The sequence below is a fragment of the Microcaecilia unicolor genome, unplaced genomic scaffold (assembly GCF_901765095.1).
Source record: "Microcaecilia unicolor unplaced genomic scaffold, aMicUni1.1, whole genome shotgun sequence".
Taxonomy (NCBI): domain Eukaryota; kingdom Metazoa; phylum Chordata; class Amphibia; order Gymnophiona; family Siphonopidae; genus Microcaecilia; species Microcaecilia unicolor.
Genome location: NW_021963130.1, coordinates 72,217 through 91,699, shown reverse-complemented (window position 1 = coordinate 91,699; position 19,483 = coordinate 72,217). Strand labels below are relative to the sequence as shown.

The following is a 19,483-nucleotide window of genomic DNA, read 5'->3' as shown; positions in this document are numbered from 1 at the left end:
AAGTTCCTGTCCAGGGGTATCTATGACACCTGTGACGTGGCATCTCGTGCTGCGGCCCAAGGTATAGTGATGCGCAGGCTCTCATGGCTGCGTGCCTCTGACCTGGACAACCGCACCCAGCAGAGACCGGCCGACGTCCCTTGCCGGGGGGATAACATTTTTGGTGAGAAGGTCGAGCAGCTGGTGGACCAACTGCATCAGCGGGAAACCGCTCTCGACAAGCTCTCCCACCGGGCGCCTTCAGCATCCACCTCAGCAGGTGGACGTTTTTCCCGGGCCCGGCAGGCTGCACCCTATTCTTTTGCAAAGCGTAGGTACAACCAGCCGGCCCGAAGGCCTCGTCAGGCACAGGGACAGCCCCAGCGCGCTCGTTCCCGTCAACAGCGTGCGCCTAAGCAGCCCCCTGCGCCTCCACAGCAAAAGCCGGGGACGGGCTTTTGACTGGATCCATGGGAACATAGCCGCCCTCAAAGTGTCCGTACCGGACGATCTGCCGGTCGGGGGGAGGTTAAGTTTTTTTCACCAAAGGTGGCCTCTCATAACCTCCGACCAGTGGGTTCTCCAAATAGTGCGGTGCGGATACGCCCTGAATTTGGCCTCCCTGCCACCAAATTGTCCTCCGGGAGCTCAATCCTTCAGCTCCCATCACAAGCAGGTACTTGCAGAGGAACTCTCCGCCCTTCTCAGCGCCAATGCGGTCGAGCCCGTACCACCCGGGCAGGAAGGGCAGGGATTCTATTCCAGGTACTTCCTTGTGGAAAAGAAAACAGGGGGGATGCGTCCCATCCTAGACCTGAGAGGCCTGAACAAATTCCTGGTCAAAGAAAAGTTCAGGATGCTTTCCTTGGGCACCCTTCTGCCAATGATTCAGAAAAACGATTGGCTATGTTCCCTGGATTTAAAGGACGCATATACTCACATACCGATACTGCCAGCTCACAGACAGTATCTCAGATTCCGCCTGGGCGCACGGCACTTTCAGTATTGTGTGCTGCCCTTTGGGCTCGCCTCTGCCCCACGAGTGTTTACCAAGTGCCTCGTGGTGGTAGCGGCCTACCTACGCAAGCTGGGAGTGCACGTGTTCCCATATTTCGACGATTGGCTGGTCAAGAACACCTCGGAGGCGGGAGCCCTCCGGTCTATGCAGTGCACTACTCGACTTCTGGAGCTGCTGGGGTTTGTGATAAATTACCCAAAGTCCCATCTCCAGCCAACACAGTCTCTGGAATTCATAGGAGCTCTGCTGAATGCCCAGACGGCCCAGGCCTACCTTCCCGAAGCGAGGGCCACCAATCTCCTGGCCCTGGCTTCGCAGACCAGAGCGTCTCAGCAGGTCACAGCTCGGCAGATGTTGAGACTTCTGGGTCATATGGCCTCCACAGTTCATGTGACTCCCATGGCTCGTCTTCACATGAGATCTGCTCAATGGACCCTAGCTTCCCAGTGGTTTCAAGCCACCGGGGATCTAGAAGATGTCATCCGCCTCTCCACCAGTTGCCGCACTTCACTGCTCTGGTGGACCATCCGGACCAATTTGACCCTGGGACGTCCATTCCAAATTCCGCAGCCCACGAAAGTGCTGACGACGGATGCATCTCGCCTGGGGTGGGGAGCTCATGTCGATGGGCTTCACACCCAGGGTCTGTGGTCCCTCCAGGAAAAGGATCTGCAGATCAACCTCCTGGAGCTCCGAGCGATCTGGAACGCACTGAAGGCTTTCAGAGATCGGCTGTCCTACCAAATTATCCAAATTCGGACAGACAATCAGGTTGCAATGTATTACATCAACAAGCAGGGGGGCACCGGATCTCGCCCCCTGTGTCAGGAAGCCGTCGGGATGTGGCATTGGGCATGCCGGTTCGGCATGCTCCTCCAAGCCACGTACCTGGCAGGCGTAAACAACAGTCTGGCCGACAGACTGAGCAGAGTCATGCAACCACACGAGTGGTCGCTCCATTCCAGAGTGGTACGCAAGATCTTCCGAGAGTGGGGCACCCCCTCGGTGGATCTTTTCGCCTCTCCGACCAACCACAAGCTGCCTCTGTTCTGTTCCAGACTTCAGACACACGGCAGGCTAGCGTCAGATGCCTTTCTCCTTCATTGGGGGACCGGCCTCCTGTATGCTTATCCTCCCATACCTTTGGTGGGGAAGACCTTACTGAAGCTCAAGCAAGACCGCGGCACCATGATTCTGATAGCGCCCTTTTGGCCCCGTCATATCTGGTTCCCTCTTCTTCTGGAGTTGTCCTCAGAAGAACCGTGGAGATTGGAGTGTTTTCCGACTCTCATTTCGCAGAACGACGGAGCGTTGCTGCACCCCAACCTTCAATCCCTAGCTCTCACGGCCTGGATGTTGAGGGCGTAGACTTCGCTGCGTTGGGTCTGTCTGAGGGTGTCTCCCGGGTCTTGCTTGCCTCTAGGAAGGATTCCACTAAAAAGAGTTACTTTTTCAAGTGGAGGAGGTTTGTCGTTTGGTGTGAGAGCAACGCCCTAGAACCTCGTTCTTGCCCTGCACAGAACCTGCTTGAATACCTTCTGCACTTATCAGAGTCTGGCCTCAAGACCAACTCAGTAAGGAATCACCTTAGTGCGATTAGTGCTTACCATTATCGTGTGGAAGGTAAAGCCATCTCTGGAGAGCCTTTAGTCGTTCGATTCATGAGAGGCTTGCTTTTGTCAAAGCCCCCTATCAAGCCTCCTACAGTGTCATGGGATCTCAACGTCGTCCTCACCCAGCTGATGAAACCTCCTTTTGAGCCACTGAATTCCTGCCATCTGAAGCACTTGACCTGGAAGGTCATTTTCTTGGTGGCAGTTACTTCAGCTCGTAGGGTCAGTGAGCTTCAAGCCCTGGTAGCTCATGCTCCGTATACCAAATTTCATCACAACAGAGTAGTGCTCCGCACCCACCCAAAGTTCCTGCCGAAGGTGGTGTCGGAGTTCCATCTTAACCAGTCAATTGTCTTGCCAACATTCTTCCCCAGGCCGCATACCCGCCCTGCTGAACGTCAGTTTGCACACATTAGACTGCAAGAGAGCATTGGCCTTCTACTTGGAGCGGACACAGCCCCACAGACAGTCCGCCCAATTGTTTGTTTCTTTCGACCCTAACAGGCTAGGGGTCGCTGTCGGGAAACGCACCATCTCCAATTGGCTAGCAGATTGCATTTCCTTCACTTACGCCCAGGCTGGGCTGGCTCTTGAGGGTCATGTCACGGCTCATAGTGTCAGAGCCATGGCAGCGTCAGTGGCCCACTTGAAGTCAGCCACTATTGAAGAGATTTGCAAGGCTGCGACGTGGTCATCTGTCCACACATTCACATCACATTACTGCCTCCAGCAGGATACCCGACGCGACAGTCGGTTCGGGCAGTCGGTGCTGCAGAATCTGTTTGGGGTGTAAATCCAACTCCACCCTCCAGGACCCGAATTTATTCTGGTCAGGCTGCACTCTCAGTTAGTTGTTCTTCGTAGGTCAATTTCTGTTGTACCCTCGCCGTTGCGAGGTTCAATTGACCTGGGTTCTTGTTTTGAGTGAGCCTGAAAACTAGGGATACCCCAGTCGTGAGAACAAGCAGCCTGCTTGTCCTCGGAGAAAGTGAATGATACATACCTGTAGCAGGTGTTCTCCGAGGACAGCAGGCTAATTGTTCTCACCTACCCTCCCTCCTCCCCTTTGGAGTTGTGTTTCATATTTTATTGCTTGTCATTCAACTGGCGGGAGCGGTCGCGCACGGGCGGGAAGACGGCCGCGCATGCGCGGTGGGCGTGCCCTGCGTGCCGACCGTCCCGCGAAGCCTTTTCTGGTTGGTGGGGGCTGCCGCGGACGTCACCCAGTCGTGAGAACAATCAGCCTGCTGTCCTCGGAGAACACCTGCTACAGGTATGTATCATTCACTTTACTCACCACCAGGGTCAGACTGACAGGTCTGTAATTCCCAACCTCCTCCTTACTGTCACGCTTTCACAGCAGGAAATTGGGTTTGTGAGCCCTTGGGCCACTGCCGAGGAGCGGCAGTGGCAGGCAAAACCACCCCACACCAGAAGCAAGGCAGAACAGACGTACCGGCAAATCCAGGCTAGGTCTCTAGGCAGTCAGCCAGCAAGCAGAAGATAGGTCCAGGCAAAGGTTCAAAAGGCAGATGGCAAGCAAAGCAAAGTCCAGGTCCAGGCAAAGGTTCAAAAGGCAGGCGGCAAGCAAAGCAAAGTCCAGGTCCAGGCAAAGGGTCAAAAGGCAGGCGGCAAGCAAAGCAATGTCCAGGATCAGGCAAGGTTCAAAAGGCAGGAAACCAGCAAAAACAGAATCAGGTCCAGACAAAGTCTCTCAGGCAAAAGTGCACAAGCACCCACATACCAGGGCCTAAGACGCAATGCAAAGGAAAAGCCAGAGAGTTTCAAAATGGCTAATAAGCCCAGCAACCGGTGCGACTCAGCTGCAGCAATCACCAGGTAGCTACGGTGGCTGTGTAGGTTCAATCCAAGCAAGCAAGTCTGGCAGCCCGGAAGATCCGGACCGGACCGGCCTGAAATCTGGAACGGGTGATGGTCCATAGCAGCCACCCGTTCTGGCCACCAGAGGGCAAGGAAAGCACAGACGTAACACTTCCACTCTTGTGCAAAGGGACCACATCCGCCCTTCTCCAGTCCTCAGGGACCACACCAGACTCTAAGGATGCATTGAAGAGGTCAGTCAGTGGAGCCGCCAGAACTTCTCCGAGTTCCTTGAGCACCCTCAAATGTATCTCATCAGGCCCCATCAATATAGCATGACTAGAGATCTGCGCCGAAATCCAAGCGGATTCTTTAACAATGCGTGTAACTTAGCAAGCTTAACAAGCTAATGAGTGCTGATAACAACACTTAACAAGCAATAATGAGCACTAATTGGCACTGATTAGAATTTAGGCACACAGCTCGCTAAGTGTATTCTGTAATGAAGTGTGCCGAACTTCTCATGTGCAAGCAAAAAGGGGCGTGTTAGGGGCAAGGAAATGGGCGTTTTGAAATTTACGTACATAGTTTTAGAATATGGCCCAAGTGCGTCTAAATCTACATGCTGGGATTTATACCATGTTTTCATTGGAGTAAATGGATGTGTAGTTTTAGGTGCTGAAATATCAACTAAATGCATTCTATACACTTAGTCGGCATTGATTTCAGCGCCGATTTCTTTAGGCACCATATATAGAATCTCCCCCTTAATTTATAAAAATAAATGTAGTGTTAATTTCTGGGGTTTCTTTGACTAAGCAGCTTCTTTCTTCCCCTTTGTAATTTTAGCTATATTAGAACTAGGGCTGGGATTTTGATGCCACGAGTCTTTATTTGCAGCTACCTGGGAATTTTTCCCATATTTTTTTAACCTCCACCTCCAGCATACCTAGTCTAGCCATTACCACAAAAGTATTTATGAAATCTGAATCTGGCCACAAACTGTTGCCCTTAAGTAATTACCATGATTCAGTCCCCAGGGGGGCTGTGAACAAGGGCTCATTTTCAAAGCACTTAGACTTACAAAGTTCTCTAGGTTACTATTTAACTTTGTAAGTGTAAGTGCTTTGAAAATGAGCACCACAGTGTCCTGAGCCCCAGCTGCCCTACATTGTGGTAAACTCAACTCTAGGTTTGAATCACCGACCTTTCATATGGCGATATATAACATTTTCCTATTGAATCATCAATTAGTCCTGTATTTATGTTGCTAAACAAATAGATTATACTGTAATCCGCATTACATAGAATAGAGATGGGGTAGAATTTTGAAATTATTTAGGGGGTCTTTTACTGGGGTAGCGTTGTTAGCTTGCAGTGGAAATCAGCTGGCTGTAAACACCGAGGCGCCCATAGGAATATAATGGGCATCTCTGTGTTTACTGCCAGCTGATTTCTGCCGCAAGCTAAAAACGCTACCCCGGCTTAGTAAAAGACCCCCTGAATAAATACATGTACTGCAACCTTCAGTATATTTTGTGAAAATATTATAACTTCTACTTGCATTCTTTTTGTTTTGTAGGAAACTAATGATGAGGTGACAGATCACAAGAAACATTTGGAAGTTTTACAACAACTGCTTGAAGAAATATCAATACATGGTCTTTCTGGAGACCAGGCTCTTGTTTTGGAAAAAGTAAATACTTTGTCCAAAAAATTCAAAGACCTGGAAGAGACTGTCAAAGAAAAGTGAGTATCATTAAATATGATCCTGACAGAAAAGCAGGAAGTGAACAAATACATCTATAGCATTCACCGGTGCAGTATGAAAAACTTCCAAATCTTGCCATGTCTGTGTATAAGGAAAATTAGTTTTTACATTTCTTTCTAAATCTGGTTGTATTAAGAGGTAAGCATAAGAAGGAAAGAACTGCACAGTGAAAAGTACTAAGTGATAGCAAATGGTAGAGCGAGAATAAGGAGGTAATTTTTGAATTTTGCTTTGAATATGCGTGCGTGAGCATCGAGTTCACACACGTAGGTGGCCCTGTGTGTATAAGTAGGGATTTCAGAAGAGCTACTACTTACACTATGGGATGTATAGTTTTGAAGATATGCTCTGGGCAAGGCCAGCCCAACCATTAGGCAAGATAAAGAAATTGGTTAGGCAAGCAGCTTTGGGGGGTGGGGGTGGGGTGGCCACCAAAAAAAAACAGGAAACAAATAAGGGACCAATGCTGAAAGGTCGCTGCATGCTCACACTAATGAGCATGCAAATTACTGCCACGTTAAAAATTGCTTAGGAGAGAATGCCAACTTTCCTGTCAGTGCCTGAGTGGTGATTGGTTCAGGCACTGACAGGAAAATTAACATTAAAAAAGTGCTGCGGCTCCCTCCCAACCCCCACTGCCTCCCTTATATGCAAATCTTTTAAATGAATATTCATTGTGGATATCCTGAAAACCTGACTTGGGACAGGACTTGGGAAACACTGGTCTAGTGGATTTGGCTTCCCTCCCCCCCCCCCTCCCAGGCTGTTATAAAAAATGTCATAAAAAGGCCTGGCCTGGCCTCTTTCCCTAATGTTAAAAGAGGTCAGGTAGCCTAGTTGACCTCTGATGCCTCTAAGGGCCCCAAAAAACTGCGTATTGTCTAGCGAGACTCCAGTGCAGTCCAGCCCCCCAGTCTCCCTTACCTAGAAGGAGGCAGGAGCTCACTCCTGCCTTTGGGCACCATCATCTTCAAAGTGACAGTGCTCTGTCATATATGGTAGATAGGCTGTGCCCAGTGCATCCCAGGATGCACCGGGTGGGGCTGGGCGCTGTCGTTTTGAAAAGGATAGTAGATGGCTGGAATGCTGTCCCGTGGGAGGTTGTGGAGATGAAAACAGTAATGGAATTCAAAAGTGCATGGGATAAACCAGGGGCGTATCTGGACTCCGGCGGTAGGGGGGGCCAGAGCCAGAGGGAGGGGGCACATTTTAGCCCCCCCCCCCCGCCGCCGCCGAGCCCCCACCGCCGAGCCCCCACCGCCACCAATGACTCTCTCCACCCCCCTCCCGCCGCCAACCCTCCCCCGCTGCCGTTCTTACTTTTGCTGGCGGGGGACCCCAACCCCCGCCAGCCGAGGTCTGCTTCCACCTGCCGCTGCCGTAAAAACTTCTTCTTCAGCCGGCGGGGGACCCCAAACCCCCGCCAGCCGCCCCGCGGTGTTTAAAATTCATCTTCGGCCTCCGTGGCCGTGCTGCTGTGATAGGCGCTGTTGAAATCCACTTCGGAGTCTGACGTCGCAGCACGTACAACGTACAACGACGTCAGACTCCGAAGTGGATTTCAACAGCGCCTATCACAGCAGCATGGCCACGGAGGCCGAAGATGAATTTTAAACACCGCGGGGCGGCTGGCGGGGGTTTGGGGTCCCCCGCCGGCTGAAGAAGAAGTTTTTACGGCAGCGGCAGGTGGAAGCAGACCTCGGCTGGCGGGGGTTGGGGTCCCCCGCCAGCAAAAGTAAGAACGGCAGCGGGGGAGGGTTGATGGCGGTAGGGGGGTCCAGGGCAAAATCTGCGGGGGCCCAGGCCCCTGAGGCCCCACGCAGATACGCCCACAAAGGAATCCTGTATGGAAGGCATGGAACCAAACAAGCTTAGCAGTGATTAGATGGCAACACCGGTAATTGAGAAGCAAAGCCAGTGCCGAGTAGACTTCTATAGTCTGTGCCCTGCTTCAGTAGCTGGAGAACAAGACCAGTGACGGGCAGACTTCTACTGTCTGTGTCCTGAAAATGGCAAAGACAAATCAAGATCAAATATACATGTGTAGTATGTCATCATATCTTATGCTATGAGTTTATCTTGTTGGGCAGACTGGATGAACCGTATGGGCCTTTATCTGCCTTCATCTACTATGTTACTATAAGGTGGCGCCTAAATGTAGGTTTGACAAAGAAGCATGCTTAGCGCCATTTCTAGAATAGCATTAAAGCATGCCCAACCCATTATGAAACAGTAGTGTAAAACTGCTTTAGCATGCTGAAACTTAGGCCTGACACCGTATGCCAAGTCAATGGCAGGCATATGCTGGGATGCCTAAGTGCACCTTGCAATGTCTTTATCTGATACTGTTCTGTAAGGTGCACACATTGTTAGGCAGGGCGTCTGTGACGTGCCCATGCTCTGTCCACTTAGCACATATTTATTTATTTATTAGTATTTGTTTACTGCTTTTCTGAAGGAATTCTCTCAAGGCAGTGTACAGCAAGAATAAGTCAAATTTAAGCAACAGACCATGACAGCAGTAAAAATATTCAAACAAAAAAAACAAAGTATGGCATAGTATACTACATTACAGTGGGCTCATTTTCAAAGCACTTAGACTTACAAAGTTTCATGGAGGGGCATAATCGAACGGGGCGCCCATCTATAAGGGCGGCCATCTCTAATGACGACCCCGTTAAGCGGCGTACCCGACTGTATTATCGAAACAAGATGGTCGGCCATCTTTCGTTTCGATAATACGGTCGGGGCTGGCCAAATCTCAACATTTGGGCCGCCCTTAGAGATCGCCGGCGTTAGAGATGGCCGCCATTGGTTTTCACCGATAATGGAAACTAATGGCGGCCATCTCAAACCCGGCCAAATCCAAGCCATTTGGTCGTGGGAGGAGCCAGCATTTGTAGTGCACTGGTCCCCCTCACATGCCAGGACACCAACCGGGCACCCTAGGGGGCACTTCAGTGGACTTCACAAATTGATCCCAGGTGCATAGCTCCTTACCTTGGGTGCTGAGCCCCCCAAGCCCCCCCCAAAACCCACTATCCACAACTGTACAACACTACCTTAGCCCTTAAAGGGTAACGGGGGGCACCTAGATGTGGGTACAGTGGGTTTCGGGTGGGTTTTGGAGGGCTCCCATTTACCACCACAAGTGAAACAGGTGGGGGGGGGGGGGGGGGGGGGGATGGGCCTGGGTCTGCCTGCCTGAAGTACACTGCAGTACCCACTAAAAACTGCTCCAGGGACCTGCATAGTGCTGTGATGGGGCTGGGTATGACATTTGAGGCTGGCATAGAGGCTGGCAAAAAAATGTGTTTTAATTTTTTTTATGGGTGGGAGGGGGTTGGTGACTACTGGGGGAGTAAGGGGAGGTGATCCCCGATTCCCTCCAGTGGTCATCTGGTCAGTTCGGGCAACTTTTCAAGGCTTGGTCATGAACAAAAAGGGACCAAGTAAAGTCGGCCAAATGCGCGGCACAGCCGGCCTTCATTTTTCCATTATGAGTCGATGATGGCCATCTCTTAACCACGCCCCCGCCCTGCCTTTGGTACACGGCCGACACGCCCCCCTGAACTTTGGCCATCCCTTCGCCGGAAAACAGTTGAAGCCGGCCAAAATCGGCTTTCGATTATACCGATTTGGCCGGCCTTAGGAGAAGGGCGGCCATTTCCCGATTTGTGTCGGAAGATGGCCGCCCTTCTCCTTTGAAAAGAAGCAGGATAGTAACCTGTGGAACTTTGTAATTCTAAGTACTTTGAAAATGAGCCCCTATGTATCTTTTAAGTCTAAGTGCTTTGAAAATGTGTCTCAATGTCAACATAATTCGCAATAAAACATGATAATATATGTGTAAATGCCAATTTGTGACATCATTGATGCTCATAAGTACACCTAGTCTAGATATTAGTGCACTCAACTGGCACCTAAATTTAGGCGCTCGTAAAAGAATTGCCCTTTACGATTGTAAGCCCTATGGAGACAGGGAAATACCAGCTGTATCTGAATGTACACTGCTTCATTACCTTTCAGGCTTGCAGAAAGTATATAAGAAATTAAAGTTAGGAAATTTTTTGTTGAAATTGTAGTTGCCTAGAGTTGGCTGAAAAATCTCTTAATTTTAGGTCATGTGCTCAGCTGTATTTGAGTATCAATAGCTCTTTTGTAACTATGTATTTTTTAGCAGAATTTTGAGAGCTTAATCACTTTCAGGACAAATTCATTATAGTATACATAATTTGATGATTCGGAGTATATAGTTTGGAAAGGCTAATTTCACAATAATTTAATTTTTAGGAAGGAAGATGTATCTTCTTGTCAAAGCCAAATGGATGCATTTAAGCTCCTGGTAGAGTCATTGACAAAATGGCTCGAGTCTACCAAAGAAAAAATCCAAGTCACACAACCCACATTACGAATAGAGGATTTAAAGAAACCATTGGAAGATACCAAGGTTAGTAAAAGAACCTGTACAGTGACAAGTATTGGTGTTGATTAACAAATAATATGCAATAGCACCTTCAAACAAAGAGATTCCTTTTTACATTTTATAAATACTTGGTGGTGAGGTAGATCTTTGCCTTCTTTGTATTTGTCCCTTTGCAAAACTCTTCCAAATTCTGAACTAGTTGGCCTAGCAGCTTAGAGGGGAATTCTACATATGGCGCCGAAAGTTAGGTGATACTTCTACACCAACGTTTTGGCATGCAGAAGTGTTCTGACGGATGCGAGGCACCGAAATAGGGCAGAAAAGGCAGATCCACATGAAAACACACTTACGCGCCCAATTATAGAATAGCGCCTAAGTGTTTCTGCACGGATCTACAAAGGGACTATAACGATAGGAGGGGCATGGGCAGGTCAAGAGTGTCCCCTTAAAATGCATGTATGGTTATAGAATAGTGCAGATCCACACCCAGCTTGCACGTCGGCATTTACACTTGGTTTTAGTTGGTGTAACTCCGTGTGCCCAATGTTGAGCACAGATCCTGGTGCTACATGCTATTCTATAAAAAGCTACCATCTTGGAACACCCATTATAGAATACTGCTCAGCCTGAATTTTGAGTGAAATTTTCTGAATTGAGGCCTTAATGTATATTTTCATACACTTTCAAGTTATACAGATTTTTAAGAACATAAAAATATAAGAACATAAGAATAGCCATACTGGGTGAGACCAGTGGTTCATCTAGCCCAGTATCCTGCTTCCAACAGTGACCAAGCCAAGTCACAAGCACCTGACAGAAACCCATATAGTAGCAACATTCCATGCTACCAATCTCAGATCAAACAGTGGCTTCCCCATGTCCATCTCAATAACAGACTATGGAGTTTTCCTCCAGAGACTTGTCCAAACTTTTTAAAACCCAGTCACGCTAACCACTGTTACCACATCCTCTGGCAAAGAGTTCTAGAGCTTAACTATTCTTTGAGTGAAAAAAATATTTCCTCCTATTTTTTTTAAAGTATTTCTATGTAATTTCATTGAGTGTCCCCTGGTCTTTGTACTTTTTAAAAGAGTGAAAAATCAATTCACTTCTACCTGTTCTACACCACTCAGGATTTTTTAGCCTTTCCTCATAGAGGAGTTCCGTCCCCTTTATTATTTTGGTCGCTCTTCTTTGAACTTTTTGAAATTCCACTATATCTTTTTTGAGATATGGTGACCAGAATTGAACACAGTACTCAGTTGAGGTCACACCATGGAGCAATACAGAGGTATTATAATATTCTTGGTCTTATTTTGCATCCTTTTCCTAATAATTCCTAGCATCCTGTTGGCTTTTTTGGCCACCGCTGCCCACTGGACAGAAGATTTCAGCATATTGTCAACAATAACACCTAGATCTTTTTTTGAGTGCTGACTCCTAAGGAGGACTTTAGCATCAGGTAACTATGATTCGGATTATTTTTCCCAATGTGCATCACTTTGCATTTGTCCACATTAAATTTCATCTGCCATTTGGATGCCCAGTCTTCCAGTTTCTTAAGGTCTTCCTACAATTTTTCACAATCCGCATGTGTTTTAACAACTCTGAATAGTTTTGTGTCATCTGCAAATTTAATCACCTCACTTGTCGTCCCGTTTTCCAGATCATTTTTTTATTTTATTTTATTTTTATTAATATTTATTTTAACATTACAAGATTAACTTGCAAACTGCAATACAGAGAAAATCAAAATATAAGAAAATATTCATCATAGATTATTATATATGCTATCTTTCTTAGACCACTAATAAAGGAAAGGAAAAGAAAGGGGGGGGGGGGAGTATTACAGATGAGGAGATCATCAATTATAACGAAAATATAAAAGGAATAATGTCTAGCCTGAATATTCAATCTTATTCAAATTCTTAATCAGTTATTATTCAAACTTAGAGTCTGTTTGGATATTCTTTTCATTTCCAGAAAAGTTTGAAGTTGTTCTGGTTCAAAAATACATATTACCCAAGTATCTTATAACGCATTTACACGGGTAAGCCAATAGAAATGTTGCTCCAAGTGCCTTAGTCTCTTCTCTGAAAGCTAGAAATTTTTTCCTTCTATTTTGTGTTGTCTTTGTAACATCTGGATATATCCATATTCTAGAACCACAGAAAATCTTAAAATACTGCTTTAATACTGCATTTAAGTCTTGCTCAAATATGAATGATGCAATTAAAGTTCGTCGTAGTTTGACTTCTGATATTGATTGTTCAAGTAAAGCAGTAATATCATGAACTCCTAATTCAGAAACATTTTCTAAAGGCAAACATTCTGGAATTTCGAGTCCCGCTCCGGGTCAAGGCATTTGAGGAAGGTAATAAACTTTGCTTAATGGAGGAATAGCCTCGGAGAGAAATCGAAGAATCTCTGTTATGTATTTTTTGAAGAAATCTGACGCATTCATTCCTTCCGACATCGGAAAATTCAGAAATCTCAAATTTAACCATCGATTAAAATTTTCTATTTGTTCTATTTTACGTGATGTCAAAAGTTTATCCTTAACCAAAAGTTCAGTAGTAGTTCTTATATTTAAAACCTCAGATTGCAATTGAGAAATTTGGTTAAGTGAGTCTTGTTTTACATTATCAATTGTAACCAATCGCCTCTCTTGTGCAGCCAGGGATAGAACAATCTCCTCTAACCACAGGCTCCCGGTACAATGAAGAAACAGATATCCACCAGTAACTGCAAACTCAAGGACTTTATTCCATGCAGGTTTCTAGTACACAGTTCCAACAGCAGCATTCACCTTCAATCCTAAGCACCTACAGTATAAGCCACCTGAAAGTGTGTGGCCCGTAGTCCCCTTTAAGCAGAAGGCTCTTAGCACATGTCAGGATTCAATATAGGCTACAGTCGGCTTCAGTCTAGGCTCTTTATCCAGTGCCAAAATTACTACTCAGGGGATAACTCTTTTAATTCCAGAGTCACTTTTAATATCGACTATATAAAGACTCCAGTATTTTTTCTTTATCACAAAAACATTTTATTGTATTGCAATGCCCGCTAACCTCACTAGCACTGCTGCCTACTATTAAAACCTCACACATTCACTCCTTCGCTCACCTTGCACACCTGTATTTAATTTAAATACAAAACAGTTGATTTTACATTTTAAACTGCATACTTATACTGTTTCGTATTGTGCATATGTTTTGCCATGCTTATACATTATATCATACTCAAATAATCAAAATTCAGTCCTGCCAGCTAAGTGGTCCTTTTCCTACAAACGCCACGCAACTGAAGGGGCGGGGAAATCCGTATTTTCAACAAAAGATGGACGTCCATCTTTCGTTTCGAAAATACCGTGAGAAACGTCCAAATCCTTAAATTTGGACGTCCCTAGATTTGGACGTCCTTGGATCTGGACGTTTCTGATTTTCAGCGATTTTCGAAACCAAAGATATCCATGTCAAAAATGTCCAAATGCAAGCCATTTGGATGTGGGAGGAGCCAGCATTTGTAGTGCACTGGTCCCCCTGACATGCCTGGACACCAACCGGGCACCCTAGGGGGCACTGCAGTGGACTTCATAAAATGCTCCCAGGAACATAGCTTCCTTACCTTGGGTGCTGAGCCCCCCAACCCCCCAAAAACCCACTACCCACAACTGTACACCACTACCATAGCACTTACGGGTGAAGGGGGGCACCTATATATGGGTACAGTGGGTTTTGGAGAGCTCGCTGTTTCCTCCACAAATGTAACAGGTAGGGGGCGGTATGGGCCTGGGTCCGCCTGTCTGAAGTGCACTGCAGTAGCCTCTAAAAGAGCTCCAGGGACCTGTATGCGCTGTCATGGACCTGAGTATGACATCAGAGGCTGGCACGAAATATTTTTAAAGATGTTTTTTGAGGGTGGGAGGGGGTTAGTGACCACTGGGGGAGTAACGGGAGGTCATCCCTGATTCCCTCCGGTGGTCATGTAGTCATTTCGGGCACCTTTTTGTGCCTTATTCATAAAAAAAACATGTCCGGGTGAAAACATCCAAGTGTTCGTCAGGGACGTCTTTGTTTTTTTCGTTTATGGGTCAAAGACGTCCAAGTGTTAGGCACATCCAAGTCCTGCCTTCACTACGCCTCTGACACGCCCCCTTGAAATTGGGATGTCTTTGCGACGGACTGCAGTTGGAGACGTCCAAAATCGGGTTTCGATTATACCGATTTGGACGTCTCTGTGAGAAGGACGTCCATCTTCCGTTTTATGTCGAAAGATGGATGCCCTTCTCTTTTGAAAATGAGCCTGACAGTCACCCTTTTGAAACTGAATGCTGCTACAGTACATTTCTTTAGTGACTTCACTTCAGATTTCTACTCAAATTTGATGATGTTATGATTACTGTTTCCTAGCTAATCCAACACCATTACCTCTCGTACCATGCCCTGCATTCCACTAAGAACTAGATCTAAAATAGCCCCCCTTCTTGTTGGTTCTTGGTTTTTTTTTTGGTCTCTTTATTTTTTTAGCACATTGTCAGAACCACTTCATATATATAAAAAAGAGGATGTTTGTTTTCCCCTGATTTTGTCAATAGCATCATACTGTTCTTCAGGGTGGTGCTCAGATAATATTTTGTCAGCTCTTCGGTGAGACCTTTGTTGCCAGGTAGCCAAAATGATCCATCCTGCAGGACAAACTGTGTCATGCTTTTCTGTAACTGAGCAAACAAGGAGGATAAAGTGCTGTGCTTTGAAGCAGAGGAGTCTGCTACTTGTGTGAAAAATCTGCGTAATACACCCTAGCACAAGGATCCAACACTTAGCAGGGATTCCAGTTCTAAGAACAAAGCTCCAAGGATGATGTACTCCTTGCTGCAAATCTGAATGTATAAATAATGTGTTAAAATATTGTGATACATTAAATGCATTGCATGGAAAAATATGTTCTAAAATGTTTGCCTGTCCCAGATATTGCATGAAGAATGGACTTCAAAAGCACCTGAGATCCAGAAACTGAACCATAAAGGGACATTATTATGCAATTTAATAAGTGTCGTGACATCGCCTGCAAAATCTAAAGCCCGGACAGCAGTTAAATCAGGTATGTGCTAAATTAAAATACTGATCAATTAAAAAAAAATCTGAGATCATCATTTACTCAACACTCAAGGTGTTTTTCAGCTACCATAAAATGACATTGTAAGACACTGTGAGATAAGAAAGCAAAGACTTGTGGTATAGAGGACTATTTACATAAGGAGTTCTAGTGTTAATATAAAACACTTTGAATGTGGAAACTGGTTAAACCTTGCTGAGCTGACTGGCTGCTGATATTCATCGGCACTTAACCATTCACAGTGACCTAGGCCTAGATGCACTAAATCTTAACGACTCTTTAACGAAGAAATTTTCAACCGTTGCATGCATTAAAGGCCATTTTCCGACGACGCTAGCAGCTAACGAAAACGAATGCAAACGAGTAACTACCATTGAAATGTGGACAATTCGAGATGCACTAACCATACCGACGATTGCACTGAATCATTTACCGTTAAGGCCTGAGCTGTCATCTCCCCGCTTCCCCCTGCAGCATAAAAATCCAAGCTGGCATGTTTAAAAACAAAAATGAGATAAACAACACAAACACGTGGCTCCCCGCTTCCCTCTTCATAAAATAGAAAATGAAAATAAAATAAAAAAATAATCGGGAGGGGGCAAAGGCGCTCGTCAGGAGTGTCCTGTATGGACGGCCTTGCCCCCCCTCCCCCAAGGTCCCCGCTGCTCCCCACTTCCCCCTGCATTGGAAAATCAAGATTTTAGCAGCCCCGACCGTCTCCCTTCCTTTCTCTCTACTTTCTCCCACAGCTCCACCTCCCACCATCCTCCGCCCTGTGCCCCACCTCCATGAGGTTGTCGCCGCCGCTCCCCCCTCCACCGGACCCCCCCTCCGCCTTACCGGGCCTGCACAGCGCCTCTCATCTCTGTGTGAAGGCGCTGCTCGGGCAAGAAGACCATCTGATTACCGCGAGTCTTCAGGACGTCTCTCCTTCCCTGAGCTGGGCCCGCCCCGTCTGACGTAAGTAACCTATGTAGTTACATCAGACGGGGCGGGCCCAGCTCAGGGAAGAAGGAGATCGGGGCTCCTGGGGGGAGGGGTTAGCTCAGGTTTGGGTCATCTGTTGGGGAGATGGGGGAGCCTGGTAGCATACAGATGCATGCTGGACAGGGCTCCCCATTCCTCCCCAATGCTCTGTAAACCCTAACGTCAGTAGTGTGCTAGTTTGGCATGCTGCCTGCTGAGCATTGTGGAGGAATTGCATGCTGTTAGCATTCAGAGCTGGCAAGTGCATTGTTAAATGCGCTTGCCGACTCTGATCCAGGGACACAAGCAAATGTGAGTGTTAGTCCTTCGCTAATGGCCTCTAGCGCCCATGTTTACTTTTAATCATCTGAGCCTGAGTTAACCGGGTGCCAGTCTGAATATCAGCCGGTTCCCAGTTACTTTCTGGTTAGCACACATTCCCAGATATTCATTGCTGTGAGCCATACATAACTTGGCATTGAATATCTGGGATTAATTCTGACTGTGGCTGGAAGCTGCTTACAAGTCTCCTACCATCACAGACTGAATATTACCCTACAGATACCCCATAGATTACTTTTCTGTGCATTATTTTGCATGGAAAAAGTAGTCACAGAAAAAGCAGGTGCAAATTTCTTTAGGCACATTTTCCTGGGAGCAGTTTTTAAAGGAGAAATCTTTCCCTTTCAGAATTAGTCCAAAGTCCACAAGTAAAAGTACCTGTGGACTTTGTATCTTTGTGGCATTTCTGAAAATTTCCCCAATTAATGAAATTTTTACCCATCTGAGAGTGGATTTCTCAGAAACATCCTATATAATAAAAAGCACCTCCAACATTCTGAAGCTGACCCGTGGCACTGTGGCAGTGTAGGGTTCTTAAGTCTGTAGTTCAGCGTTTCATTGGCTCTCACTGTCAACGAAGAACCAATCAGACAGAACGGAACTTGGAGGAGAGAAGTGGAGTGGATTGAATCTCTAACAAACAATCATATACAGTGGTGGAAATAAGTATTTGATCCCTTGCTGATTTTGTAAGTTTGCCCACTGACAAAGACATGAGCAGCCCATAATTGAAGGGTAGGTTATTGGTAACAGTGAGAGATAGCACATCACAAATTAAATCCGGAAAATCACATTGTGGAAAGTATATGAATTTATTTGCATTCTGCAGAGGGAAATAAGTATTTGATCCCCCACCAACCAGTAAGAGATCTGGCCCCTACAGACCAGGTAGATGCTCCAAATCAACTCGTTACCTGCATGACAGACAGCTGTCGGCAATGGTCACCTGTATGAAAGACACCTGTCCACAGACTCAGTGAATCAGTCAGACTCTAACCTCTACAAAATGGCCAAGAGCAAGGAGCTGTCTAAGGATGTCAGGGACAAGATCATACACCTGCACAAGGCTGGAATGGGCTACAAAACCATCAGTAAGACGCTGGGTGAGAAGGAGACAACTGTTGGTGCCATAGTAAGAAAATGGAAGAAGTACAAAATGACTGTCAATCGACAAAGATCTGGGGCTCCACGCAAAATCTCACCTCGTGGGGTATCCTTGATCATGAGGAAGGTTAGAAATCAGCCTACAACTACAAGGGGGGAACTTGTCAATGATCTCAAGGCAGCTGGGACCACTGTCACCACGAAAACCATTGGTAACACATTACGACATAACGGATTGCAATCCTGCAGTGCCCGCAAGGTCCCCCTGCTCCGGAAGGCACATGTGACGGCCCGTCTGAAGTTTGCCAGTGAACACCTGGATGATGCCGAGAGTGATTGGGAGAAGGTGCTGTGGTCAGATGAGACAAAAATTGAGCTCTTTGGCATGAACTCAACTCGCCATGTTTGGAGGAAGAGAAATGCTGCCTATGACCCAAAGAACACCGTCCCCACTGTCAAGCATGGAGGTGGAAATGTTATGTTTTGGGGGTGTTTCTCTGCTAAGGGCACAGGACTACTTCACCGCATCAATGGGAGAATGGATGGGGCCATGTACCGTACAATTCTGAGTGACAACCTCCTTCCCTCCGCCAGGGCCTTAAAAATGGGTCGTGGCTGGGTCTTCCAGCACGACAATGACCCAAAACATACAGCCAAGGCAACAAAGGAGTGGCTCAGGAAGAAGCACATTAGGGTCATGGAGTGGCCTAGCCAGTCACCAGACCTTAATCCCATTGAAAACTTATGGAGGGAGCTGAAGCTGCGAGTTGCCAAGCGACAGCCCAGAACTCTTAATGATTTAGAGATGATCTGCAAAGAGGAGTGGACCAAAATTCCTCCTGACATGTGTGCAAACCTCATCATCAACTACAGAAGACGTCTGACCGCTGTGCTTGCCAACAAGGGTTTTGCCACCAAGTATTAGGTCTTGTTTGCCAGAGGGATTAAATACTTATTTCCCTCTGCAGAATGCAAATAAATTCATATACTTTCCACAATGTGATTTTCCGGATTTAATTTGTGATGTGCTATCTCTCACTGTTACCAATAACCTACCCTTCAATTATGGGCTGCTCATGTCTTTGTCAGTGGGCAAACTTACAAAATCAGCAAGGGATCAAATACTTACTTCCACCACTGTACAGGGAGGTACGAACATCAGTGGAGGCAAGTGCACAAAACGGAAGGGAAGATAAACATTTAATCACTTTGTCACTCACACACATCACACACACACACACACACACACACACTCAATCACTCTGTGTATCTCTCTCTTACACTGTCTGTAAAACACACTGTCACTCTCAGTCTCTCACATGGGC

The 19,483-nt window shown here is 46.6% G+C and overlaps 1 protein-coding gene across 1 annotated transcript in view; it reads left to right on the top strand.

Annotated features, from left to right (window-relative positions):
* Window positions 1-19,483, top strand: part of LOC115458976 (dystonin-like) — a 155,281-nt gene that overhangs the window by 74,762 nt on the left and 61,036 nt on the right. Inside the window, exons 16-18 of the mRNA XM_030188836.1 lie at window positions 6,014-6,180; window positions 10,496-10,652; window positions 15,599-15,731. Coding sequence (XP_030044696.1) covers window positions 6,014-6,180; window positions 10,496-10,652; window positions 15,599-15,731 — 457 coding nt within the window. The remainder of the gene's footprint in view (window positions 1-6,013; window positions 6,181-10,495; window positions 10,653-15,598; window positions 15,732-19,483) is intronic.